The 23,455-nt window shown below is 40.8% G+C and overlaps 1 protein-coding gene across 7 annotated transcripts in view; it reads right to left on the reverse strand.

Moving 5' to 3' along the window:
- Positions 1-268: 268 nt before the first annotated feature.
- adgrl2b.1 (adhesion G protein-coupled receptor L2b, tandem duplicate 1) overlaps positions 269-23,455 on the reverse strand; it is a 94,436-nt gene continuing 71,249 nt past the window's right edge. For 3 of the 7 annotated variants that reach the window (XM_078263950.1, XM_078263951.1, XM_078263949.1), the window contains exons 9-21: positions 22,003-22,186; positions 20,360-20,482; positions 18,893-19,098; positions 18,190-18,363; positions 16,695-16,904; positions 15,914-16,134; positions 14,435-14,501; positions 11,527-11,618; positions 10,124-10,292; positions 9,083-9,211; positions 7,043-7,139; positions 5,882-6,007; positions 269-2,289 (exon numbers count right to left, since the gene is read on the reverse strand). In XM_078263950.1, coding sequence (XP_078120076.1) covers positions 1,427-2,289; positions 5,882-6,007; positions 7,043-7,139; positions 9,083-9,211; positions 10,124-10,292; positions 11,527-11,618; positions 14,435-14,501; positions 15,914-16,134; positions 16,695-16,904; positions 18,190-18,363; positions 18,893-19,098; positions 20,360-20,482; positions 22,003-22,186 — 2,661 coding nt within the window. In that variant the 3' untranslated portion in view covers positions 269-1,426. Of the gene's footprint in view, positions 2,290-2,559; positions 2,950-5,881; positions 6,008-7,042; positions 7,140-9,082; positions 9,212-10,123; positions 10,293-11,526; positions 11,619-14,434; positions 14,502-15,913; positions 16,135-16,694; positions 16,905-18,189; positions 18,364-18,892; positions 19,099-20,359; positions 20,483-22,002; positions 22,187-23,455 lie in introns of those variants that run through there. The other 4 variants (XM_078263953.1, XM_078263954.1, XM_078263952.1 and 1 more) reach the window with 4 other exon arrangements.

Raw genomic sequence — 23,455 nt, forward strand, 5'->3', positions numbered from 1 at the left:
AAAATATTCCCCAACAAAAACACTATTTATTCCTGTTTGTGTAAAGTTTGCGAAAGTATGTATTGGTGGCCAGTTTTTAAAGATCAACGTATTCATTGGGAACGGGTGAGTTTGGGGAAAGTCGGGACAGACAAACACATTGTTAGTTTTGGTCTTTTTATGAGATTTTGTTGACTCTAACAAAAACATTCATTATCGCCATTTCCCCACATGTTTAGATCATAGCAGATCTTTATGCAAAATGTGAATAAGCAGCCAGACGTCTGCGAACAAGAAAAATTTCACATTTATTTGATATCAAACAGGAGTTGAATTAAATATCAGCTGATGATGGGCTCTTACAAAAGAAATAAAATGAACCTAATCAGTGCTGCAACAACAGTTTCACACTTTCCAACCATGTTTTTTTTTTTTCTGTATAGTTCAGTTAATAAATTAATTAGTGTCAAAGGATGAAATATGTCTGCAAAAACTGCAATATCGCAATGACGCACACATAAGTCTTTAAACCTGACAATTTCTTTCAAGTAAAATAAATTACACAAGTTTCGAATTCACTCCAAATCTGTGCATGGCCGGGTGTTAAGGAATATACTACTGGCAAAAACTCATCATTCATGAAAGCAAAAGCACTTCACAAGCAGAGATGTGAGCATGATTTCATATGGACTGATATCTCTCAAAACTTTTTTTCATATTCAAACATACTACAACGAGTCAAGTGTGAGAGGAAAAAGCACATTTCCACCATTTTGATTAACCTTGTCTGAAGAATCTTATTAACATTGAAAGGGCTTAACTACTGAATGGTTGCCGTTTCTTTTCTTCTTCTTTTTTCTTACTTTTTTTTTTTACTTTTTACACTAGTGGTACAGCAAAATATATTTTCTTTAGCTGTTACTTTAACAACAGTTAAATGTGCAATAGAGAAAATATAAGGCCTGAGTCTGAATTAGTGGTTTCTTTACTTTACAGTCCTGACTGTGTAGTGGAGCCACACTAGTTCTTGTTCTGTACTTCATGACTAAAAAGACCCTGGTTCTGCAAAGGCCCCCAAGAATATGTCAGGAGTTTCATAGTTCTTTGCTTGGAGTATTTTTCATCCCTTATTCTTCAACAGCACAGTACAATAGAAATGCCAGACTTGTCTCTGACACATCGGCCTGTGTGTTATTCTCTGCACCTCTTTAGTCCAATTGCAGAGCTTTCACAGTCCACATTTGTCTGGCCTAGGATGGACGTGTTTTGTGTGTTAATGGGATTTGTGTGCAAAAGTCATTTCTTCATTCCTTTTCCCACCCAACAACATTTCACTTCCTGTCCTAACAGGAAGGGCATGTGGAGTGTGCAGCCAGACTTGCCGGCTCTCTTGACATCAACTGAAAGTACCCATCTGTTAAAACCTGTGCAAACAAAGAGGGCCGGCTCAGAGGCTGGTAATAAGCTGCATTTGTCCGTCGCTGGGTACCTCTCCTTCCTGTACGCTGTCTTCATTGTTGGGTGGGAGGATGCATCCGTCGCTGGTGCCTCGGTTTATGTGGTAGTAGGACAGGGGCGGCGGCGCATCGCCAAGCTCAGGCATGCTTTTATGATACGCATCCTCGCTCTCGCTTCGAGTTGAGGGGGAGAGCTCCTCCTCCTCCTCGGGGGGGTATGGCGAAGCTGGGGGCGAGGGTGAGTCTCTCAAGTTTGGCATGCTGGTATAAAGGGAGTCTCTATTATTGTTGGGTGAATGGGAGCCCATGTCCTCCACTGCAGTAACAGTCTCAGAGCCATGGCCACCCTGCTGCTCCAGGCGCCTGGGGGCCTTCTGGGCGCTGTAGAGCAGGGAGTGAGTCCTCTGGGGCAGAAGGGGGGCCTCCAGCGCCTCCTTGTGGTGGGGGTGCAGGAGCAGCTCCAAGGTGGCGTGGCCTCCTCTTCCACTTCCTCTCTGGGGGGATGAGGCCTCGGCGTGATCCGCCACGATGGCGTCATCCTCGCTGCTGCTCCCACCCCCACCGCGGTCCACTGTCACTCTGGTCTGCGGAGGCAAGGCTCTGTCGTGCTCCCTCGGGGCGTCGCGACCTTTGGGTCCGACGCGGGGCCTTAGGTTGTTGTGGACAATCTCAGATATGATCATCTTCTCAAAGGCGACATCATCCAGGTTGAGGCCCCCTAGGTCACCCGGGGCTCTAACGCCCACAGTCTCATAGTCGTCGTCTCGCAGGGAGTAGCTGTTGTTGAAATTGCCATTGAGGGGGAGGGTGTCCATGGCAGTGATGTCCCTGCTGTTGCTCAGAGAGTGCTGTCCTGCAAGGAAAGGCAAAAAGAGTGCGTGAGATTATGATTTCTTTTTTTGCCTTTTATGTAGAAAAAAACAGCATCCACGACACCATCCACATACAACTTGATACTGCTCAGGACACTTCACTCTTGTGCTCTTTGATCTCTGGGTTAATTTTAATTTAATGCAAATACAAAAAGTTTTAAAATTCAAAGGAAACCCCAATCAGCTCCCCACCATGTCCATCCTCATTATGGCTGAATATCATCAAAGCCAATCTTAGAGATTATCCTGAACAATATTGGAGAAATGAGAACAAAAGATGACTTGAAAGTTGAAACTTAAAAATATAGAACAGCAACACGCTATAAAGTAGCTGATGACCAGGTAACAACACAGCAGCATACACAAAGCAACAAGATAGGATGAGAATAAAATAAATTAATTAATACAAGCTGATGAGAAAGTGTTGCGACATTAACAATGGATAAAACATTCCACCTGTTAAAAGAAGGCAAGACAAAAGAGTAATGTCAAACACAGATGGCCAGCCACCTCTCTGCACTCGGGCCCCACAAGCACAGCAACAACCCCCACACACCACGACAGACAGGCACGGTGCAATGACTCACTTTGCCAACACTCACATCAAGTGTGTCTGCTCAGGCTATCTGGCCTAAGAACAGCTGATGTGCAAAAAAAGTAAAACAGATGCGTTTTTTCAATTGCAGCAGAAACAACAAAATCACTGAAATAAGACCAAAGTGGAAAGCTTGTAACATCCAGCCTGGATTCAGTCAATCCAACTCTTTGTGTCCTTGCTATTAACTATAATTTAGCCCATGTGATGCATTGTTCAAATTACTGTAGGTGGATGGAGAATGACAGCAAAAGTCTGTGTTTAACAATTGGAGAGAGCTAAAGGACCAAATCAAGGACAACTGAATCCTGGACTCAGCAGGTGAAAGGGTTTAGCAGCAAGCAAGGTGCTTTTAGAAAAAAAAAGTCTACAGTAAAAGAAGGAACATTTCCTAATGAAAATATTTCTTTCTGAATGCCCATTAGTTTTCCCTTTTTAAAGTGTACATACATTTTATGTCAACAAAACACACACACACACACACACACACACACACACACACACACACACACACACACACACACACACACACAGTGGAGTACTCTAATTTTGTGTAGCCCGATGTCTAAGCTCAAGCAGCAGGATGACAGTTAAGGGATCTTGTTTTGATTTGATATGAGGATTTCATTTATTGGGTACACTATGAGCCTGTAAGTAAAAGGCTGACTCTTTGTAGGGTGAGGGGGATGTTGTCAGTCACAGGCAGAAAAAAAACATGAGGAAACTGTAGTATTTTCGTTTCAAATGAACTTGTCAGAACAAGCATGATAACAACGTAGGAAAGAAGCTCCAAAAACAACATCAAAGTAATTTCTAAAAAGTGTGAAAAGAGCCCAGAGAGCAAAAGGGCACAAATAATTTTGGGGGGGGGGGGAGATTATTAGACACCTCTCTGAATAGACCCTACTTCCAAATTTGCATTTGTTTATGCGCTGGCAGTTATTACAGACAGGTACTGTCCACCGGGAGAGGGGGAAATGATGTGAACAGAATTCAACTGGACGCGGCGACAGCTGCACTCTGGGAAGCGTTCCAGCAGAGATTCATCCAAGATGTTCTCCTTACCGATTTTACTGCATCACATGAACATCTGCAGAGCATTACTTAGTATTAATACACTTACAATAGAAGACACGCTCATCCTTTTCCAGGAGCTAAATGTAATGACTATAGCAGGCAACATTAAAAAAAGAGTCTCTCTGTGCTTATTTCATACTTGGTTGGTGATCTTCACACCAGGTTTTGACATTTGTGTGTCATGCTGTTGCCTGCTATCCTCAAACTAGTTTCCATATGTTAAATCTTTTTTTCCCTGGTTGTCACTGCTTCCACAGTGGCTTGTCTCGGGGGGAGAAGAAGTGTTTCTGTAGGTAAAGGAGGTGTTTATGCTGACATTTCATATTACGTGATAATTAAATATCACCAATTTTCTTTTATCTGTCTCTGATACTCCAATGTTAACATGTAATTAGTACAATGATTACGCAGGTAAACATGTTAGGGCAATAAAGCACAAGCTGTCTGAGCACACACACTGTCTTCTGCATCTGAGCCGCTCGCCTGCTGCTGAGCTCACAGACAGAAAAAAAGAAGTCTTTGATTTTCTTTGCAGACATTGTTTGGTCCCAACCCTGCTTCATTATCTCTGAGTGTGAAGTGCTCCCATTGTGCTGTAAGCGAGCTCGCAGCACAAAACAAGACCGTGAAGACCGCAGTGGGTTAAAGCTATACATTACTGCATATCCTCTCCTTACACACTTTTGTCATACTGCTGTTTTTGTAAATTCTCTTTTATCATCAAATGCCTGGGAATATCTGAGGGCTATGACTCTGCCCGCATTGCGTCATGAGCTTGTTTTTTTCTTCTTCTTCTGTGATTGGGTTTCTTTAGCTCTGCTAGTGAACTAGGTCACCATAAGCACTGACGTGATTTAAATGGATCTTATTGGCAGTAAGCTAAAGACAATTTAAACATGTTGTAAAGATATCATCCTTGAACAAAGGGAAACAGCATAAATGATCCAGACCAACGTGTAATGCTCATATTCAACAGAGAGGAATTCCCATATGACTGCTCAGTAGAAGAGATAAGATAGCATTGACGTAGGTTTATCTCCTTCTGTGTTTACAAAGGAGAAACTAGCTTAGATAAGACTTAGTGGAAATACAGAGGTGTGAATGAAGAAGAAAAAAATCGTAAATCTAAAGAAAATTACTCTCAGCATAATGCATGCTGTGTCAGAGCCACAACCTTGAGATTTTTCATGTATTTAATACATCTAACACACTTAAAAGTGAGTTAAATGAGAAGATTTAGACCACTTTCATATCTGTCTGTTTACTATGAAGCGACAGCCAGCTTAGCTTAGCACAAAGAGTGGAAACGGGGAAATACCTGGCCACTAAGAAACACGTTAAATCTTGTTTATTTAATCCGTACAAGAAAATGAAGTGTAAAAATGATAATTCGCCATTTTACAGGGGATTATGTGCTGGACTATTTCTTGGCCGTGACCAGTAATGTCCTTGAGTTTCTGTTGGTTGCCAAGCAACTGCTCAGAGCCAAGAAATAGTCCAGCATATAACCCCCTACGTAAAATGGAAAATTCTTGTTTTTGTATGCATTAAACAAGAAGATATAATATTAATTATTGTGGTGCTGGCAGGCACATTTGTTTACCTTTGGACAGAGCCAGACTAGCTGTCTAGTCTTTATGCTAAGCTAAGCTATCTGGCTGTAGCCTTGTACAGTATTTAACAGTTTGGTGTGTATTTAACAGTGTGGTATTGATCGTCTTGTCTTACTCTCCCTGAGAAAGCAAATAAGTGTATTTTCCAAACTGTTCCAAACTTTTACCTTAAAACACACACACACACACACACACACACACACACACACACACACACACACACACACACACACACACATACACAAACACAAATCAATGTAAGAATAAAAGTGGAGGGTGGATGTGCACCTGGGGAGTGAAAGGCCGGTGGAGAGGGGGTGTTGCACACCACTGTTTCTGCCAGCAGGTTGTTATAAGGGTTAGTGTCGTGGGTTCGAAGGAGAGGGTTAGTTAGGAGGTAGTTGCCAGTCATCCCTGAAATAACAGGAAGAGAGAGAGAGAGAAAGGAAACAAAACAGTTGAGGAAAAAGAGCTTGAGGTACTGTACTTCATGGTCTGTGGTTGTGCACTGGGTAGCTGTCGACATAAACAAACACTGACATATGCTGTCCAAAATGTGACACCGCGAAAGATTTATGACCAACGATCCGTCTGCCTTCTATTATGGACACAAAGCTGCCATAAAAAAATTGGTCAAAGCAAGACAATATCCAAACAGTCAGCTGATGTAACTGACAAACAATATTATCACGACAAGTGTTGACCAAAGCATAGCAACACAATCAACTCCAGTGTTTACGTGAAAAAAATCCATCTAAACAAACTCATCCAGTCGAGACACTAGACAAACCATGTCTAACTGGCCTTCCATGAATAATACAGTATCCCTATCATCCTGAGCATGCTTGTGTTAATGTAAGAATGTAATAACTATCTTCAGTCATTTGGTTGGAGCCCTGAGAAACTTTGCGCTGGCATGGTTTGTTTTTTTTTAGAAAAAAATGAAACTAACTCATGACTACAGCCAAATCTGCGCTGGCACAGTGTGCAGCCTGAGATGCTGGGATCACTCCCAAAACCTGCTCTGACCTCAGCCTGACTTTGCTCATCTCCTCTATTTTCATCCTGACAATCACTCCGGGGTGAAAACGAGTTAGGGAGGCTGGCGCGCAGAGTCGCTGGGATTTCAACTCAAGTCCTCATAAGCAACATTTTGTTCCACACTAAATATCACACCTCTTCTATCTCTGTTCCTCGCCTTATACGTGATCCCAGCGAGCAGGAAAGTGCAGGAGAAATGCTGTGAACTTTTGTACACAGGCAGCATTTTTTTATTTTTTTGCTTAACACTAAGAGAAATGCAACATAAAATCGGGTCTTATCTTTCCCAGCTGCCACAGAGCTATGTAAGCTGCATCCATTGAAGTGTTTATTGTGAATTCAGAGCTTCATCACAAATAGAACGGCGATGTGTCTCTTCTAGTGGCGGCGGAACAAACGGTTGCTTACCCTGGTTGAGGGTGGAGGTGCTGTTTATGTCTCCTGAGATGAAGGAGGACTCCGACTGCTTCCTCACAGTGTCGTTCCACATTCGCCTGATGCGGCTCTGGGTAGAGAGAAAAGCAGACATTGATCAGGACTCAACATGGTGCCGCTGTTATTCAAGACGTCTGGCCCTGAGGATTGAGTAGCTACGTGGGTTTTGTGACCCTACACTTGTATACAAGAAGATTCAAGATTCAACTAACCCCCTGCTTGATGACATCAACACATCTTGCTAAGGTGAAACAAAGACCTGCACGTGCTATTGGTCCATCCTATACCAAAAATGGATACTACAAGGATCTTCGGCCTAGAGCAGCTGTTGTTTTTTTTAGAATAGTTTGAGCAGAAGCTGGCAACAAATTCCCAAAAGTGCTCTTAAAATATATCTGACAAAGTCACAATAGAAGAGATTAGAGATCTGTGTAGGGCTGTGACGATAACCGCATCACAACAACACCGCGCTCATGTGATGCTTCCGCATTTCTTTTCGTTTTTTGGATTCCATATTTTTTTTTTGCTAGTGAAAGCTACAGGCGTGCATTTAGTTATCATTATTGACTGTCTTCCATCCTATGTTCGAGGGCTTCTAGAGGAAAAACCTTTCAGTTGCTCGGTGACCGCAAGCATATCAGCCGTCTGTCAGCAGCAGCTCCTGGAGCTGAGTGAACAGTGGCTGGATAACCTGCCTTCGCCAGGCTGACTGACAGCAGTAATGTACTCGACCAAATTAGTTTTCATGTTGGCTGCATAGGAAGAAATCAATAGTGTTTGTATTGATTCATTGATTTTATTTCCCAGCCCACCATAGCGAGTGAGGGGAATCTGCCTGTAGTGAATCAGACTCACAGACAGACTGGGAGTCTTCATCAATCAATGTAGATCTGGTTAATAAGATCAAATAACATATACAGCGGGATTATTGTGTAATTTAAACAGTTGTCTGTGCAGATTACACTTCACTAAGCGCGACTAAAATATAGGTAAACTGTACAAAAACACGCTGCGGGGTGTTGTGTGAATTTAATAAAATGGAAGGATGAGACAGGCGAGTGACGGGCATCAAAAACGCTTCTAAAATATGCTCTCATTTTTATCTATGCAGCTGTCTTCGTGCAGGCTCGCGTCTCATGAGCGTAGCCGCAACCTGAAGCGTTTATTTGCGCTTCACATCAAAGAAATTCGACAATACGTGCGTAAGCATGAGGTTGATGCCCAATAAAAAGGCACTTAATAAATATATTTATTTTCATTTTGTAACCTAGGCGGAGCAGAGTGTGTTGTTTTGAGTCTTTACTAAAGGGTGAGGCTGACATCTTCTACTTTTCTTACTGTCAACAACTCCTGTGCACAGACCAAAACCAACATGTGTTGGTTTCTTATTTCTTAATACTCTCCAGCTTCCCCCAGCTCTCTGTGGCTCTCAGCCACAAGGCCATTTGTTTCTAAGGACAAATCTTTAAAGACGGGTCATGAATATATACTCATTCTCAATGTTCAGTCATTTCCTAAAACATCTGGGCACTGTAGTTTTTAACAAACATTACTAAAGTAGGAGTAAATGGTGCATTAATTGGGGACTATTTTCCGCTGCAAAGTAATACACATCTGGTGCTCTAGTGAGTGTTTCGATACCAATTTTGTGTAAATGGGATAGACTCAAAATAAACTACAGTGCCAGTAGTACCAGTTTTTGAACAATAATGAAGCTCTATGGCACAGAAGAAGAAGCTACAGTATATCAGTTTTTTTTCTTTTTTTAAACATACTTTATTAATCCCTCAAGGGAAATTAAAAAAAAAGTTCACTCTGTTGTTAGAACACACATTACACACAGGCTTGAAATACACATACACATGCTCAGGAACTATACATGCAGAAATGGAGAGATTTCACAGTGAGGGGGCTGCTGGAATTAATAATAATAATTACATCCAAACCTTTTTACACATAACTTTTCAAAATCCTAAACCCCAATATATTGGATTACCGGCGGGGTACACGTACCTGTGTTGCAGATGAGTAGCGGGCCGTGGATCGAGACGTGGCTGTTTTGGCTGCACTGTGGGGGCCCTCAGGCGGCAGCGTGCCGCAGCACTGGGACTGACGGAAACATTTGCTGTACTCTTTGCGGACCTGCAGATGAACAAAAGATCAGGACCCACTGAGCACACAGGCATTCCTCTCTCTCCCCCCCAACAAATCTTTATCAAATGCCATCCGGCTGACAGCTGTTTAAATGCCAAAAGGGATAACTATAATAACATGTTGAAATGTTGTAGAGAGGAAGCACTGTGATGTTAGTTTTGCCAAGTAAAAATGTATAAAATATCATGAAATGCCTCATGTAAAATTTCAAAATGTTGCAGTATAAATATTTACAGATCCACATCTGCAGTGCGAGGATTAGATAGATTTGGAAAGAAATAGGAAATTCTTGGCAGTGTCATTTTTGAGTTTTATGATAGTAAGGCTGCAACTAATGATAGTTTTCATTATCAATTAATCTACAGATTATTTTGTCTTTCACTATTTCTTTGAATCGATTGTTAAAAGATCCTTAGCCAAATGTTATGTGACATCTTCAAATGTCTTGTTTTGTTAAACCAAAACATCTAAAACCCCAAAACCTCAATTTACTAAAAGGCAAAGAAATGCAGAAAGTGTGTGGCTTCAATGATTAATTTAAATACAAAAATAGCTGCTGAATAATTTTCTGTCAATTGACTAATTGATTTATTGGCCCCATTACACTGTATATCAATCTAATTATATATATATATATATATATATATATATATATATATATATATATATATATATATATATATATATATATAATATAATTTTTATTATTAATTTATGAATTGTTTAATCAATAAAATTTGAGAAAAATGTAAATTTCTCAGGTGTGTGACATTTAAGAAGCTGGAAGAAGCTATTTGTTTTTGCATTTTGCTTAATGAACAACTTGTTGATTAATTCTTCATTTCAAATCTGTTGTTCAATTAAACAACTAATAATGTGTGGCGCAGGACGAAATCTTACCTTTTTCTGGAGGAGGCAGTGGAAGATGAAGATGAACATCCCTTGCAGAGTGTTGAAGATGGTGAAGAGGTAAGCCATAACAATGGACGATTCATTGAGGAAGAACAAGCCAAAGGACCATGTGAGCCCCATCAGACAAAGTAGGGCAAACGCTCCCAACACCCACGACCTGCGAAAGAGAAAGAAGAGTGATATTAACTAGTGAAACTAACAAAGTTGCAGTCGATTTTATCTTTGCATGGTTTGATGTTTCTATGCTCCAGGACAGCAGCTTGTTAAAAAAAAAATATTTTGGTTTTAGGATGAATGTGCATTCTGTATTTGACACTGAGTCAAAAAATGTTTCCTTGGTCTTCCTTGGAGTGGTTGGCTAAAGAGACTGCAAACACAGCAGGTTTTTCCCTGGAGGCTTCCAGGAAAGCCTAGAGGAAATAAGATAACTTCACAGTCAGTTTCAATGACGATGGCTATTCGTTATTGATTCACAAGAGAGAAGTGAGCCACGGTGAGGAGGGAAGAAATGGGACAACAGCTTGTCACTGAGAGAGGATCCACAGAAAAATGAGAGTGATGGCTGATTAGACTTGCTTTTTAAAGTGTACATTTTTTTCTTATTAATCACACAAAGAGCAACCAATTATTTCACGAGTTGCCATTTGACACAAACTAAATACATAGGGATGTGAGGTAGACTCTCATTTATGTCAGTAAATGAGTTTTGACTTTTTGAGACAATGTGTGAAATCTAGCATCCACAAATGTGGGCTTTCTGTGTGCTAAAAAACAACAACCAGAAAGCCAATTCAATGCCTTGTTTCGCACCAGAATCAGAATGTCTGCCTAAAAATCCCACATAATATATATTGGACTGCCCTCAAACACATTGTTGAATAAGAATCCAGGCACAGAAATGGACAGAGGACCTGTCTTTTTAGCGAGCAAATGCAGGCCACTTGAAGCGGAAAGATGAGGGAGGGGGCTTTTTTCCATTTTTACCATCTTAAAATCTAAGAGGCATGTGGTTGAAGCCGTCTTCCAAGGAAGCCTGTAAACTATACCAGCATAGGAGCAAAAAAATACCAAAAGGTCACAAATGCAATTGTGAAGAAATAAAAAAGGCAATGCAACGTTGCGTAGTGCAAATAGTGAAATCATAAAGTGAACTAAAAAGGCACTCTCTATACGGAGAGAAATCAAATCTAAAAGGGATAAATAGTGGTCCTGTTAGGAGAAGAGGAAATCAAATAAACGTGTTGGTCAAATGAGGATTTTACAATTCCAGGAGGGAAGCAAAAGACGTAATGGTGCATATTACCCCCACCCCCTACTAAACACACCCACACAGTCTCAGAGCAAGCAAACCACAGTGCGGCCACCTAATCTCCCAGAGTGACACCCCTCACCTGATACCCCCCAGCCTGGACGAGTCGGGTTTAATGGAGGTGGAGTGCTTCACCATCTTGAACATCGTCACCACCAGGAAGATGACATTGACCTGTCAAAACAGATGCATATCATGGTTAACAGCCTGCACTTAGAAAGGCATCCAATTCCTGTTGCTGACAGCGGGTGGAGGAAGTACTCAGGTTCTTTACTTGAGACAAAAGACTAATTCCACACTGAATAAATACTTCATTACAAGTAAAAGTCCAGCATTTAAATGCGAAAGTATAATCAGGAAAATGTGAAGTATTAAGAGAAATTAAATAAAATTCAATGTAGAAAAATGTCTCATGTGACTGTCATACTATTATATCATTACATTATTATCATTCATTCATTAATGGGTAAGCAACATTTTACTGGTAGTTTGGTTGAGGTAGAGCTCATTTCTAATCATTTTATTTAAAGGAGACATGCTCATTTTCAGATTCATACATTTCTATTAGAACATGTTTACATGCTTTAATGTTCAAAAATCACATTATTTTTCTCATACTGTCTGTCTAAATATAAACGTGTCTATCAGAAATGCTCCGTTTTAGTTTAGCTTTAGTGTCTCTTTAAGCCACCTTCTGAAAAGCCCAGTCTCCCTCAAACCTCAAACGTGTATATATTTTTTAATTAATTATTTAAATAATTGAAAGGAAAATCAGCAAGTATTCACATTTGAGAATCAGGTTTCATGAAATGTCTGGAATTTCTGCATAAAAAATGCCTTAAACTATAATGAAATCTATCAATAAACTAATCAATTAATCGTTTAATTGACTAATCGATTAAGTCGTTTTGGCTCTACTTGTATAGAATGTTGGGTAGTTCAATCAATAACATATGATCATATTGTATAAGCTCTTCATGTGTTCTTAATTTGTAAGCAGTCAAATAATTATAATGAAGTAATAAGTACAATATTTCCCCTCTGAAATGTAGTGGAGTAGTAGAAAATGGTACCTAAGTACAGCACTCGTGTAAATGTACTTGGTTACATTCCACCACTTGTTGCTACCACCTGTGGTTATGTTTTATTGACTAAAAATATTGATTAATCTACAGGCTCTATAGTGAGCTTCAATACCAGCATACCTTTACCGGGAGGAATATAAAAATGTATTGCCTTGGTGCAGATCTTACAAGTACACCGACTTCCAAAAAGAGAAAAACAACATAGAGAGGTTAACTTCTTTGGCCTACTTCATATAGCTTTGGCCTTCAACATTAGCTGCACTGAAAGTTTATTATCTTGTTTGACATTACAGTCTATCTCAAGGTGCAAATCCTGGAGGCCAAACAGACCTGATGTACTGTGGACAAAAGCCCCAGAAAATACAGAAAGGAAAGAACGGAACTCAGTGCCACATTAGAAACAAGTTTTACTAAAGCCAGGAAACACAATTAAGTGATTCAAGCCACATAGTACACCCAGAGAGGTTTACATTCTTTCAGGATGTCTCTTTTAAGCACCAGAGGGCCTGTCGCAAGAAACGGAGGAAAGGGAAGAGATGTGCTTCAGTTTGCCCTGATACCATATTAAACCTTTGAAATGAAAAACAAGTATACGTCCAGATTTTTATGTTATTAAAAACTTCTATCCCGTATCTGCTCTGAGCGTGCATTTTGAAAGCGTGGCCAATTGACTGTACATGAAGAAAAATATACAACAAAAGTATGAGTTGGCAAGAAAACAAAGCGTAATGGTCTCCATGTAGTCTCAGTTAATCAAATACTTCCTTTTAAATTCTTCATTCACAAATAAGCAAAAGGATCCTGATTATTACCCCATAAGGATGCATTTTGAAACACTGCAAGGCAACAGAAAAAAAATTGTCTTTTAATGGAAACAAATAAGAGTGTGAGTGGAAAGCAGATGGAAACCAACAACGGCAGGGGGAAAGATGGAAGAAAAAGGAGTGGCTAAGAAGACAGAAAGAGGCTTTTAGATCACAGCTTAGAGTAATGCCGAGTTTTGTCTCTCAGCCACTTGGGCCGATTTACGTCCGCATGAGTCGAGTGGCTGGAGATGCATTTAACACAGCCGCAAGTGATGACACAGATCCAATGAGACAGACGGACGGACAGGCAGGGAGGCACTCTGCAGAAAACTGAGGCAAACTACATATGGACTCCCGCCTCATGCCTGGTCTCCAAGGGGCCATCCACCACAATATGTAGGTCTCTCACTTCTCTGCCAAATACAGCACAAAAAACCAGCGCTGCCGACGCAGCATTTATCCCAGTTTCTGCATGTATTTACAGTCTATGGACAGATTTACATGTGTGTTGCCATATACACCTATATGGAAACGCAGTGAGTGTTTGTTCAGGGCTGTGTGCATGCATTCCTGCATGTATGTATGTGTTGTGGGTGTGCATTGAGAACACCCAGTGCACCACATAAAATATTAAAAGGTGAAGATGGAGATGTCCGTGTGCTTGGATTGGCTGGGGACGTGTCATGATCCTCAGCAGGGCTATGAGCTGTGGTAATGGTTGTCTGGCCCACCCACTTATTACTTCATGTTCACCCCTCCCACCACCATCACAGCAAATGACCTTCATGCCTGAGATGATTTCTTCTCCTGATTGCGAGAGGGGAGTATTCTCTAGATGTACAGAAAGGACCAAACAGCTTTAAGCTGTGTCTGTGCACCAATTCTGATTTCAGAGGATTTCATAGCTGAGTGGACACTGATGTCCTCGTGTCAGCTATAATGGGACCACTTTCCTTTCATGCAAATTGATCTGAGAAAGCAGAGCTAAGAGGCTGCCAGTTCAGAGTGAGAGAAAATCCATAAACTGTTTTCTATAAAGAGTTTCTTTGAAGAAAACAAAAAAAAAGTTATCACACACGTGCACAACATTACAACTTACCACAATTATGAAGGTTACAGGTCCAATGAAGCTCCAGATGAAATGGTTATCAACCCTCAGCCAGCACCTACAGGGTGCAAAAGATGATATGCAGTTCATTAAATCATCTCATTGCCAAAACAAAGTTGTGTCACATCGATCAGGGCCCAGCAGAGCTGGCTGGATGATAATACGCCACAGCAACAGAATAGAGACTCCTCTGACCACAGAGAAGTAAACCCGACTATGAGGGAGCGCTGGTCCCGTGCCATGAGAAGCTGCAGTCTAAAAAGCAGCGGTTATTGGACTCATGACTTCACAGTCTACACATGTGGGATGTCTGACTGTGTATACCTTAGACTCTGAACAGTAAACAATGTATTGTAGACAGTTTAAGAATGTATCACCAGGAAACAGAAATGAAGTGAAGACTACAGCAATAAAATGGAGTTTGAAAAAAGCATTGACTTAAATTCCATAAATTAGAGGACTGCAGTTTTACAAAGCATAAAGCTTGCTGCTTGGATGAAGACCAGCGGATAACTGTATAAACTTCGAACTGACAAGGGCGGCAATTATCTACATGCAAAGAATAAAAACCCAGCAGGTCAGTGCAGCTAGCCAGCGCATTCATTAATGCTGCAGCTTTGCTCACAGCCTCTTGAAATTTCAGTGACAGGGTTTAAATTTACCAGGGGCAGAGGTGGACTACTCTTTGTGATATTACTATCATTAGCAGATACATGCGATAGTGGGAGACATGGGATGGGAATCATGTGAGGCTCGCTGGAAGATATGTATGGCCCAGTTATGGCATTGTTTATTAGATATGGACGCATCCAGCAATAGGTTGGCGAGGAAAATATTTCTCTGGGATAAACACATTCTTGGTCCTTGGTCTAACGACATATGCAAATTGTTTTGTAATTATGGTTTTGGTGAGTTGTTTTTAAATAATGAAAAGCTGAATATTGGTTTGTTTAAAAAAAACTGTGTTTGCTAAAGACAAAAGGCAGTGGGCCGACGATATATGGGCTAAGCCAAAATTGCGTATTTTTGTGATGATAAAACCGGAATATGGCACAGAGAATTATGTTGTATATAAATTGTCAAAAAGGCAAAGATCTTTATGTGCTCAAGTGAGAGCTGGGGTTTTGCCTTTGACTGTTGAAACAGGACGATATGTTAATGTAGAAGAGGAAAAACGGATCTGTCCCATGTGTTGTTTGAATGATATATATGTATATGTATATATTTGCATTCATGTATTTCTCTGAATGATTTGTATATGCGACAGGAAGACGTTTGTTAAATAAGTAAGTTTGTGGTGTCTTGTAATCCCATGTGGGATGGGCCAAAATGTTTGGCATGACACAGAAATAAAATATAACTAACTAACTAACTAACTAACTACATGCATGCTGATGGGGAGAAGGGATGACTAATGCTCCTCAGTTTTATCCCACAAAAGAAGAATCTCTACAAAGATGTCACACTTACGCCCGCTGTGTGCCGTAGCTTCTGTAGTCGATGGCTGCTGAGATGCCCACAACCACTGCCGGAATGAGGTACCCGGAAATGTAGTAGTACTTCCTGCGTGAGAACTCGCTCTCGAAAACCTCAACCAGCATGAGGTACAGCTGCACGCCCTCCAGACACATCCAGGCGAACGCAGCCAGGAAGCAGAAGTGGAGAACGCCGGCAATGATGGAGCACACCAGCTGACAGGGAGACACATGCGAACATTATGAAGGTAAGGGTTGTTCCTATGCATAGTTTGGGGTTGTTTAATTAATAATAATAATAATAATAATAATAATAATATTATCATTATCATCAGGTGGACAGAAACACTGCTCCAAATGAATGCTAACATTGCTTTGTGTCTGTTGGATGTGTAAAAAGGCAACTGCAATCATGATTGCCATAACACCTTTAATAGGTGATAAAATGAAATTTTTTAAACATATTTATTGCATCGTTAATTTCCCCAACAATTCAGGAATGAGATTACAGTATATGTGAAAATGCATATATGGTAAAAATGTTAACGTTAAAAAAAACCTCTGAGTCAGCATCATAGACCTTTAAGTGTTGCAACAAGCAGATACAGAATATTCATTAGGTATTTTAATCTAATTTGGATTTTTTGCTAACTGTGCAGCAAGTTAAAGGAAAATTGAAGGATACATCGAAGTATTTCAAGGTTAACCACAGCAGATGAGGCCATCCATCAGCAGTATAAAGGTTAAAACCCTCTGCAGTACAATTTCCACGGTACCTTTGGTTCTGTCATGTTGATGCCCACGAGGTAGACGAGTTCGCCGATGAAGAGGTTGAGGCAGAGGTTTTTGTGAATGGTATTGCGGTCGCTTTGCAGACCTCTGAAGAAGCAGAAGGTGAAGAGGCTGATGGCCAGGCAGACGAGAGACACGGCGATACCCATCCGTGTGATAACGGTGAGAAGAAGGTCGTGGACGCTCCCCTCCCCCTACAGAGAAACAGACATTGTCTGAAATAGCCACATACCTATATGGACATTAAAGCAAATTTTGCTCGATATGATCATTCCTCCTGTTCATATTGGGCATTTAAAAAACCCCATCCTAAGGCACTTTCAATGGAAGAGATGGGGGACAAAAAAAACACAGTTTATGTGAGACGTATAAATATTTTTACAATATTTAATTAGTCTTTTTGGCACAAAATCCCTCTTTGTGTTTCCATAGTGTTTCCCTGTTGAGCTGCAGTGGAAGGATAGTAATAAGAAGACAATATATTTGGAAGGTATCCACTTGACTTGACTAACTCAGACTGTTTAAGCCTCATATTAGCTTCAGGGAACCTTTCCTTTATCCTGATCGTACCTGCTGAGATTTCGCGCTGAAACCGAACATGCTTAGATCACATTATGGGGCCCATGTGTCAGAAAGCGACATCAGCTTAAAAATCTGCCACAAAGAACCGCAACCATGTGATGTGGGTTCCCCTTTTTGAGGTCAAATCACACTGTTTCCGAAGATCTAAAACTGAGCGTGTTTCAAGATGGGCACCAGGCAAATGCGAAAATAGCAGACTTGACCATACAAAATATCACTCAAGAACATGGTGGCCTGAAAGTGAGGCAATTCCTCCTGTGATATTTGTAATTTTATTGAGGGCAGGAGTTGCAGTTGAGGTGATGTGCAGGGAATTGGTGTGAGGCTAAGCCTAGCCTCGAGGCTCTGGTTTCAAGCTGTGGTTAAGGTTGAGGTTAAGACAGATGACAGGGACAGAGTTCATGAAATGGGACATAGTATTAAACAAACCACAAACTTATCCTCCACATTTATTACCAGCTAGGTCCTCGCTACATATGCTATTTATCATGTAATTGGATTGTAATTGCATTTCGCGACCAAATGGATCCTACACCACTTCAAGAGGGATGGAAACACAAGTAAAAGCTGAGGTTAGACTGTTTCCCATAATTCTCAGGGACATACGCATGAAGGAATATTAGACACGGACCATAGGTAAAATATAATTACCTCCGATGATGGTACGGCACTTTCTATCCTGATCCACAATCTCGCTCTTTTAAAGTGACAGCCCTCACCCCTTTTCTCCACCTCCTCCCCCACCTTTACCTTCTCCTCCAGCAATAATCTAATTATCTCCACTGCATTGGCATTCTTGTTCTTGCCGTGAGTGCACAAATCTGTCAGCGAGACGGAAGAACAGGTAACTGAGACACAAAAATAGCTTGTGCAAACCACAAGGAGTGGGTCACCTACCACATTTCCCCGATGAGCCATGAGGATGGCGAAGTTGGTCAAGTGACTGCAGGAGCAAGTGGTGTGGCTCTTGTTGGTTTCCAGCAGTTTACAGCCCTGAGTGGACCAATATCCCATCATGCTCCGCTCTGAGTAATTCCAGAAGGAACAGTTGGGATTGTAGTAGTGCTCCTTCTACAAAAACACACACATGCACAGAGAAAAAGATGCTTAAACATACTGTGTAAGTATATATATATAACATGTGCAGCAAAATGCTTGATTGTAAACAAGCACACCTTGTATATTTCATATCTCTAACTGCAAGAAACAGGATGTCTATGTACCTGATGTGTAGTCTGTGCGTATGTGCCCTTTACCGATTAGTATTTGTGCAAGTAAAGTTGCTTGAATACATGAAGGAGATCCAAAAAAAAGAAATAAAACAGAATCTTAATATGTTGAAATGTGAGAAGGGTTACTATGGCAGTTTCCAAGCACAGAAAAAGCTCAACTTGCTTCTCTAAATCTAGTAGTCTCTCCACCACCTATGGTACACCGGCAATATATAGATGCCATCTCTTTACTCCAACAGTTTTTCTACAACAATGATCCATCAAAGCGATGCAATTGCCCTGCACTACAAAAGCTTGTGCAGCCGTTTCAGTATTTTAACAGCCTGGCTCTACAGTGTGGTCTGGGTGAATCTCAGGAGGAGGCTTACATCCAGGTGCTCCAGTGTGAAGATCACAGGGTCGGCCACAAACACACGGCTGGACTCCTTGGTGATAGAAGCTGACAGGATGTGCGAGTTGACTGTGAGAGAGAGGTTGCGTTTGTTTAGATCCCCCATTCCCCTCAGTGTGGCATTCTCAGTGCTGAGGAACTGACCCAGGTGTTTGTAGAGCACAAATACCAGCTTGGCCACACCTGCAACCGCCAATTATACAATCATCAGACATACAGAAGGAGCATAAACAAATGAATTACAAATAATCTATTTAGTGAAAATTAACATCTTTATTCAATGTATGAATGCACAAACCTTAAAGGAATAGTTCCTTATTATGAGAACAACACTCACAGACTTTCTTGAGTTAGATGCAAAGGTTGATACCACTTTCCTATATTTTTTTAATTTTAGACTAAGCGTATATCCCAAATGTTTTTTCCCAAAATGTTCTAATTAACTCATTGCTGCCTCCTGTTTCCATAAAATGATAAACAAGTTGCTCTATTTTTTGCTGAAGGCCACAGATGTAAAAGCTGTTTTTCTACCAAAGGACATAGGGGCAGTATTGAGCCCATTATGAATTTGCAGTCCTGGATATGGATGCCTTCATGCCATTTTTTTCTCAGTAGCCAATGGTACCCTGGCATCGCCAGACTTATTCGCAATTATGTATTAGTCTGGAACCTTTCAGGTCATTTTCGATTTCGAAGGGGCATTATCAACAGCACAGACCCAAAGGCCTCTGAATAGACCTACAACCAATCAGAGCAACGAAACGACAAAGCACTGAGTGACACATGGAAGTTGAGGCGGTGCTTGGTACGTTTTGAAGCAGAAAAATAAATGGTGGCCGGATCACAAACTTTCTCAAATTAAAGCTAAACACTACACTAAAATGTGTTTCTGAAAACATTCAACACAACATATTCAATACAGTAAGAGAATCCTGATTCTTATTCTATCAGAACTGCCTAGTTTGACAGTTTCATCTGAGTTTCGTGAGCCTGGTGCATTGCGCTGGACGCAGTATGCTAGTTACATTTGGTAACTCTGTTCAGTGTTTTTACATTTCTTTTTGTGTACAGAATCTGCAAACAAAAAATACATCATGTAATTAGCATAATATATTAACTTTTGACAGAGCCAGGCTAGTTGTTTTCCCCTGCTTCCAGTCTTTAAGCTATGCTAATCACCCCACGCGTTTGGTTGTATAATTAACGTATAGATATGAGAGTGGTATCGATCTTCTCATTTAACTCTCAGAAAGCGAAAAGGCGTGTTTCCCAAACTTCTCCATTAGAAATATCTGATGTGACAGCCCTCACCTTCATTGCACAAAAGACAACTAACTAAACATTTTTTACCTCACCAGTCAATTGCTGAAACAACCCAAAAAGGAAAACAAAAGCTGAAATTTAATCAGGATTAAATGTTTTTGTAGCAACTAGTTTTTCTCACCATTTTTGCTGTTGACTTTGACCGTGTTGGAGGAAAGCTGAAGAGACGCTGCACCCTTGCTTGTCTGAGGAAACCTGAAGTCTTGCACTTGACCGTCGGTGCTTAACACGTACACATCCAACACTGAGAGATGAGGGGAATGAGAGAGAGATAGAAATAGAGAGATGTATAACTCATTGGCGGTACATAGTGTTTAATGGCGCTCTACTGCTAAGGCCCAGCAGGGTATGTGTAAAGACCGGAGGTTCATTGTACCAGAAACAGAATCTAATCTTATTGGCAAGGCCCCGTAGAGTGTCATTTACTTAAAAAAACATGTCACTAAGCTGTTGGTTAGCATTGTGAATGCCTCCTAGGCAAGAGCAAAAGGAGAAATAACAACAAAGGTGGTGACAGAAGATGAGTAAATGCAAGCATGCAGTCTACTGCAGCATGAATGTCAAATATGCATACGATCAAAAATATCATTGAGCTTTTACTTTTTCTCTCCCCTGTGGGTTCAGATAACTCTGGGCTCGACGAGCAAATCTCTGAAAATCTTTCAAATTCCAGCAGCCCCTCTCGCCGGTTTGCCAGCTGCCGGGTGGTGGTCCCTTTGATGTGTGAAATTACTGAAGGGTCAGGAGGACACACGTATCAGCACACTCCCTCCTGTCAGAAACGGCCTCACTTCCTCAGATAGATGGCTTCTGACAGACGGAGATGAGGAATTGTTCCCCCTGTCTAGTTTCAAGCTCTCTCTTTGCTCTTCCTGCCCATGCCCTCGTCTTGTCTTGTTGCTCGCATGGAGGTGCCGTTTTGGCTTCGACAAACTGCTAATTAGGAGCAACAATCACTTTCACATTTTTTCCAACTCTTCAAGGGAGGTCAGGTTGTATGTTTCTTCATATGGCTGTTTTCATGTTTCTCTGCTGGAATATTATCTCTAATGCGCAGATAAGCGAGAGTTTGACAAGCTCATGACAACTGCCTCAATGCAGTGATTAAGTAGCCAATATACAGCATATTATACAATGTAATAATCAGTTCTTTTGGTAGAGACGGGGCAACTAGTCCTTATCAGCTTAGCTAACTACCACTTAATGGGAAAGGCTCGGAGAGAACAGATAGAGCGCTGTATGAATGGAACAATGCCATTCAATTGGTTTCTTTGTTTTCCCCCAGAGGTCTAGACAGTTCATCTTGAAGCACACATTCAATGAGGTGACTTTACTATGCAAGAAAAAGATTAAAAATCAATGAGGTATAAGACAAAAAGGGTGAGTAGGAGACCATAACCATAGCAACAAAGAGCTATGAGTAGAAATATGACAAGTCACAGCACCAAGCTCACTTAAATGAATGATAATCAATCATGTTGCTAATATCTGCCTGTGAGAATATCTATTTGTGGACATATTTGCTTTTTTTTAGATAAATATTTTGTTGTGACATCAGCAAGATGTGGCCATTTCTGAAATCATATTCTTCTTGGGGAATAGCTAAAAAAGAATTACCCTGAAGACAAATGTACCAGTAAGAAACAATTTTACTGAGGTGGTGCACAGACAAAAAGAAAAATAACCATCAGCATCATAAATTGTTACTGACAGATGTGTACCTGTAGTTTTGGTTTGTTTTATAGTTATTGGAAAAAAACTTACTGATATTCTCTGCGGGCACTTTTACGATCGCCGGCTCAATCAGGTTTTCTGCAAGGACAAACGCCCCTTCCTCCAGGGTATCCAGTAGCATTGTGGCGGCATGCGTTTGTTCCGTGGAATTCATGTCTTTCCATGATTTCAGAGCTTCTGGCCTCAGGAGGTTGTCAACAGTGTCCACAATTGCCTGTATCCATGGAGACAAGTAAAATGTCAGCGTGCTGTTTCCTCCCATCATAACTTCAGTTTAATAACAAAAAAGCGGGGACCAGGCAGCAAATGATAAAAAGGACATGCATGGCCAACAGTGACAGCAGCAACAACAACTTACACTGAATTATCAAGATCACTCTGACTAAAGACACAAGGGTTCAAGAAAGTCAAGGGTAACTAAAATAATAATGATGTATCGTTTAATATTCTGTTTACGAAAAATAAGCCTAATCAAAGGAAGTCTCTTTTGGACCAATTTCTTTTTTGAATTATGTAAAAATGCTTTAGGGGAAAAGGAAATACAAACCAAATGTTTTTTCCCCTTCACTGGATTAAATTGTATACAATGGTGCTTTCTCAATTCCTGGTTTTGATTTTCCAAGAGAACAATTACCACTATGAACAATAGTCTTATTTTCCTAACATGATCTGCCCACAATGGCCTTAAACACTATTCTCCTGGAGGAAAGTGGGCATTATCATGAAATCCATGTCCAGAGTGGCAGTTTGAGTCAAGATGGGGGAACATTTCTGCTTGTTTTCAATGGCAATCCTTTCATTTCCTGCTTTCTGATAAGCAGTAAGTAAGCAAAACATTCCACAAAACCCACACAAGTATCATATGTTGATAAAATAAGAGTTTCCTTTGACCCTGGAAGAGTTCATGACTCCTGCCTGACACAACAACCACAATGTCGACAGTTGTAAGATTCAGAATCTAGCTCAACCCTTGGTGTGGTAAATCAGAGTGACAATTTAACCATAGGTGCCATTAACCACAGCAATACCCACCACAATAACGGTAATTAACCACAACAAGCCCTTACTCACTGTACCAATTAGCCACAGCTGTGATTATCCAAAACACTAATTGACTACAGACAGGATTATCTGTGCGCCTGGAATAATAAGAAAGGGGATCAACCAAAGTCTGCACCAATATATGATTAACCGCAACATTTGACCACTGAGCTCATATCAACCACAGCGATGATGACTGTATCCAGACACAGGGCTCTCAGCGTGTCTTTATATCTCGGCCCGAGCACAGAAATCAATCTCTGTGGCTCTGACCTTGCAGGCAACTGGAAGCCTGTGAGCTGTGACTATGATGGGAGGTAAGAGTCTCTCTCTCTCTCTCTCTCTCTCTCTCTCTCTCTCTCTCTCTTTCTCTCGGACAGAGGGCAGTGGCCATTACAGGGTTGTAACCATTACAACCAGACAGACACTAAATGGTCTTCCA

Source organism: Sander vitreus, chromosome 12 (assembly GCF_031162955.1).
Source record: "Sander vitreus isolate 19-12246 chromosome 12, sanVit1, whole genome shotgun sequence".
In the NCBI taxonomy this organism is placed as follows: domain Eukaryota; kingdom Metazoa; phylum Chordata; class Actinopteri; order Perciformes; family Percidae; genus Sander; species Sander vitreus.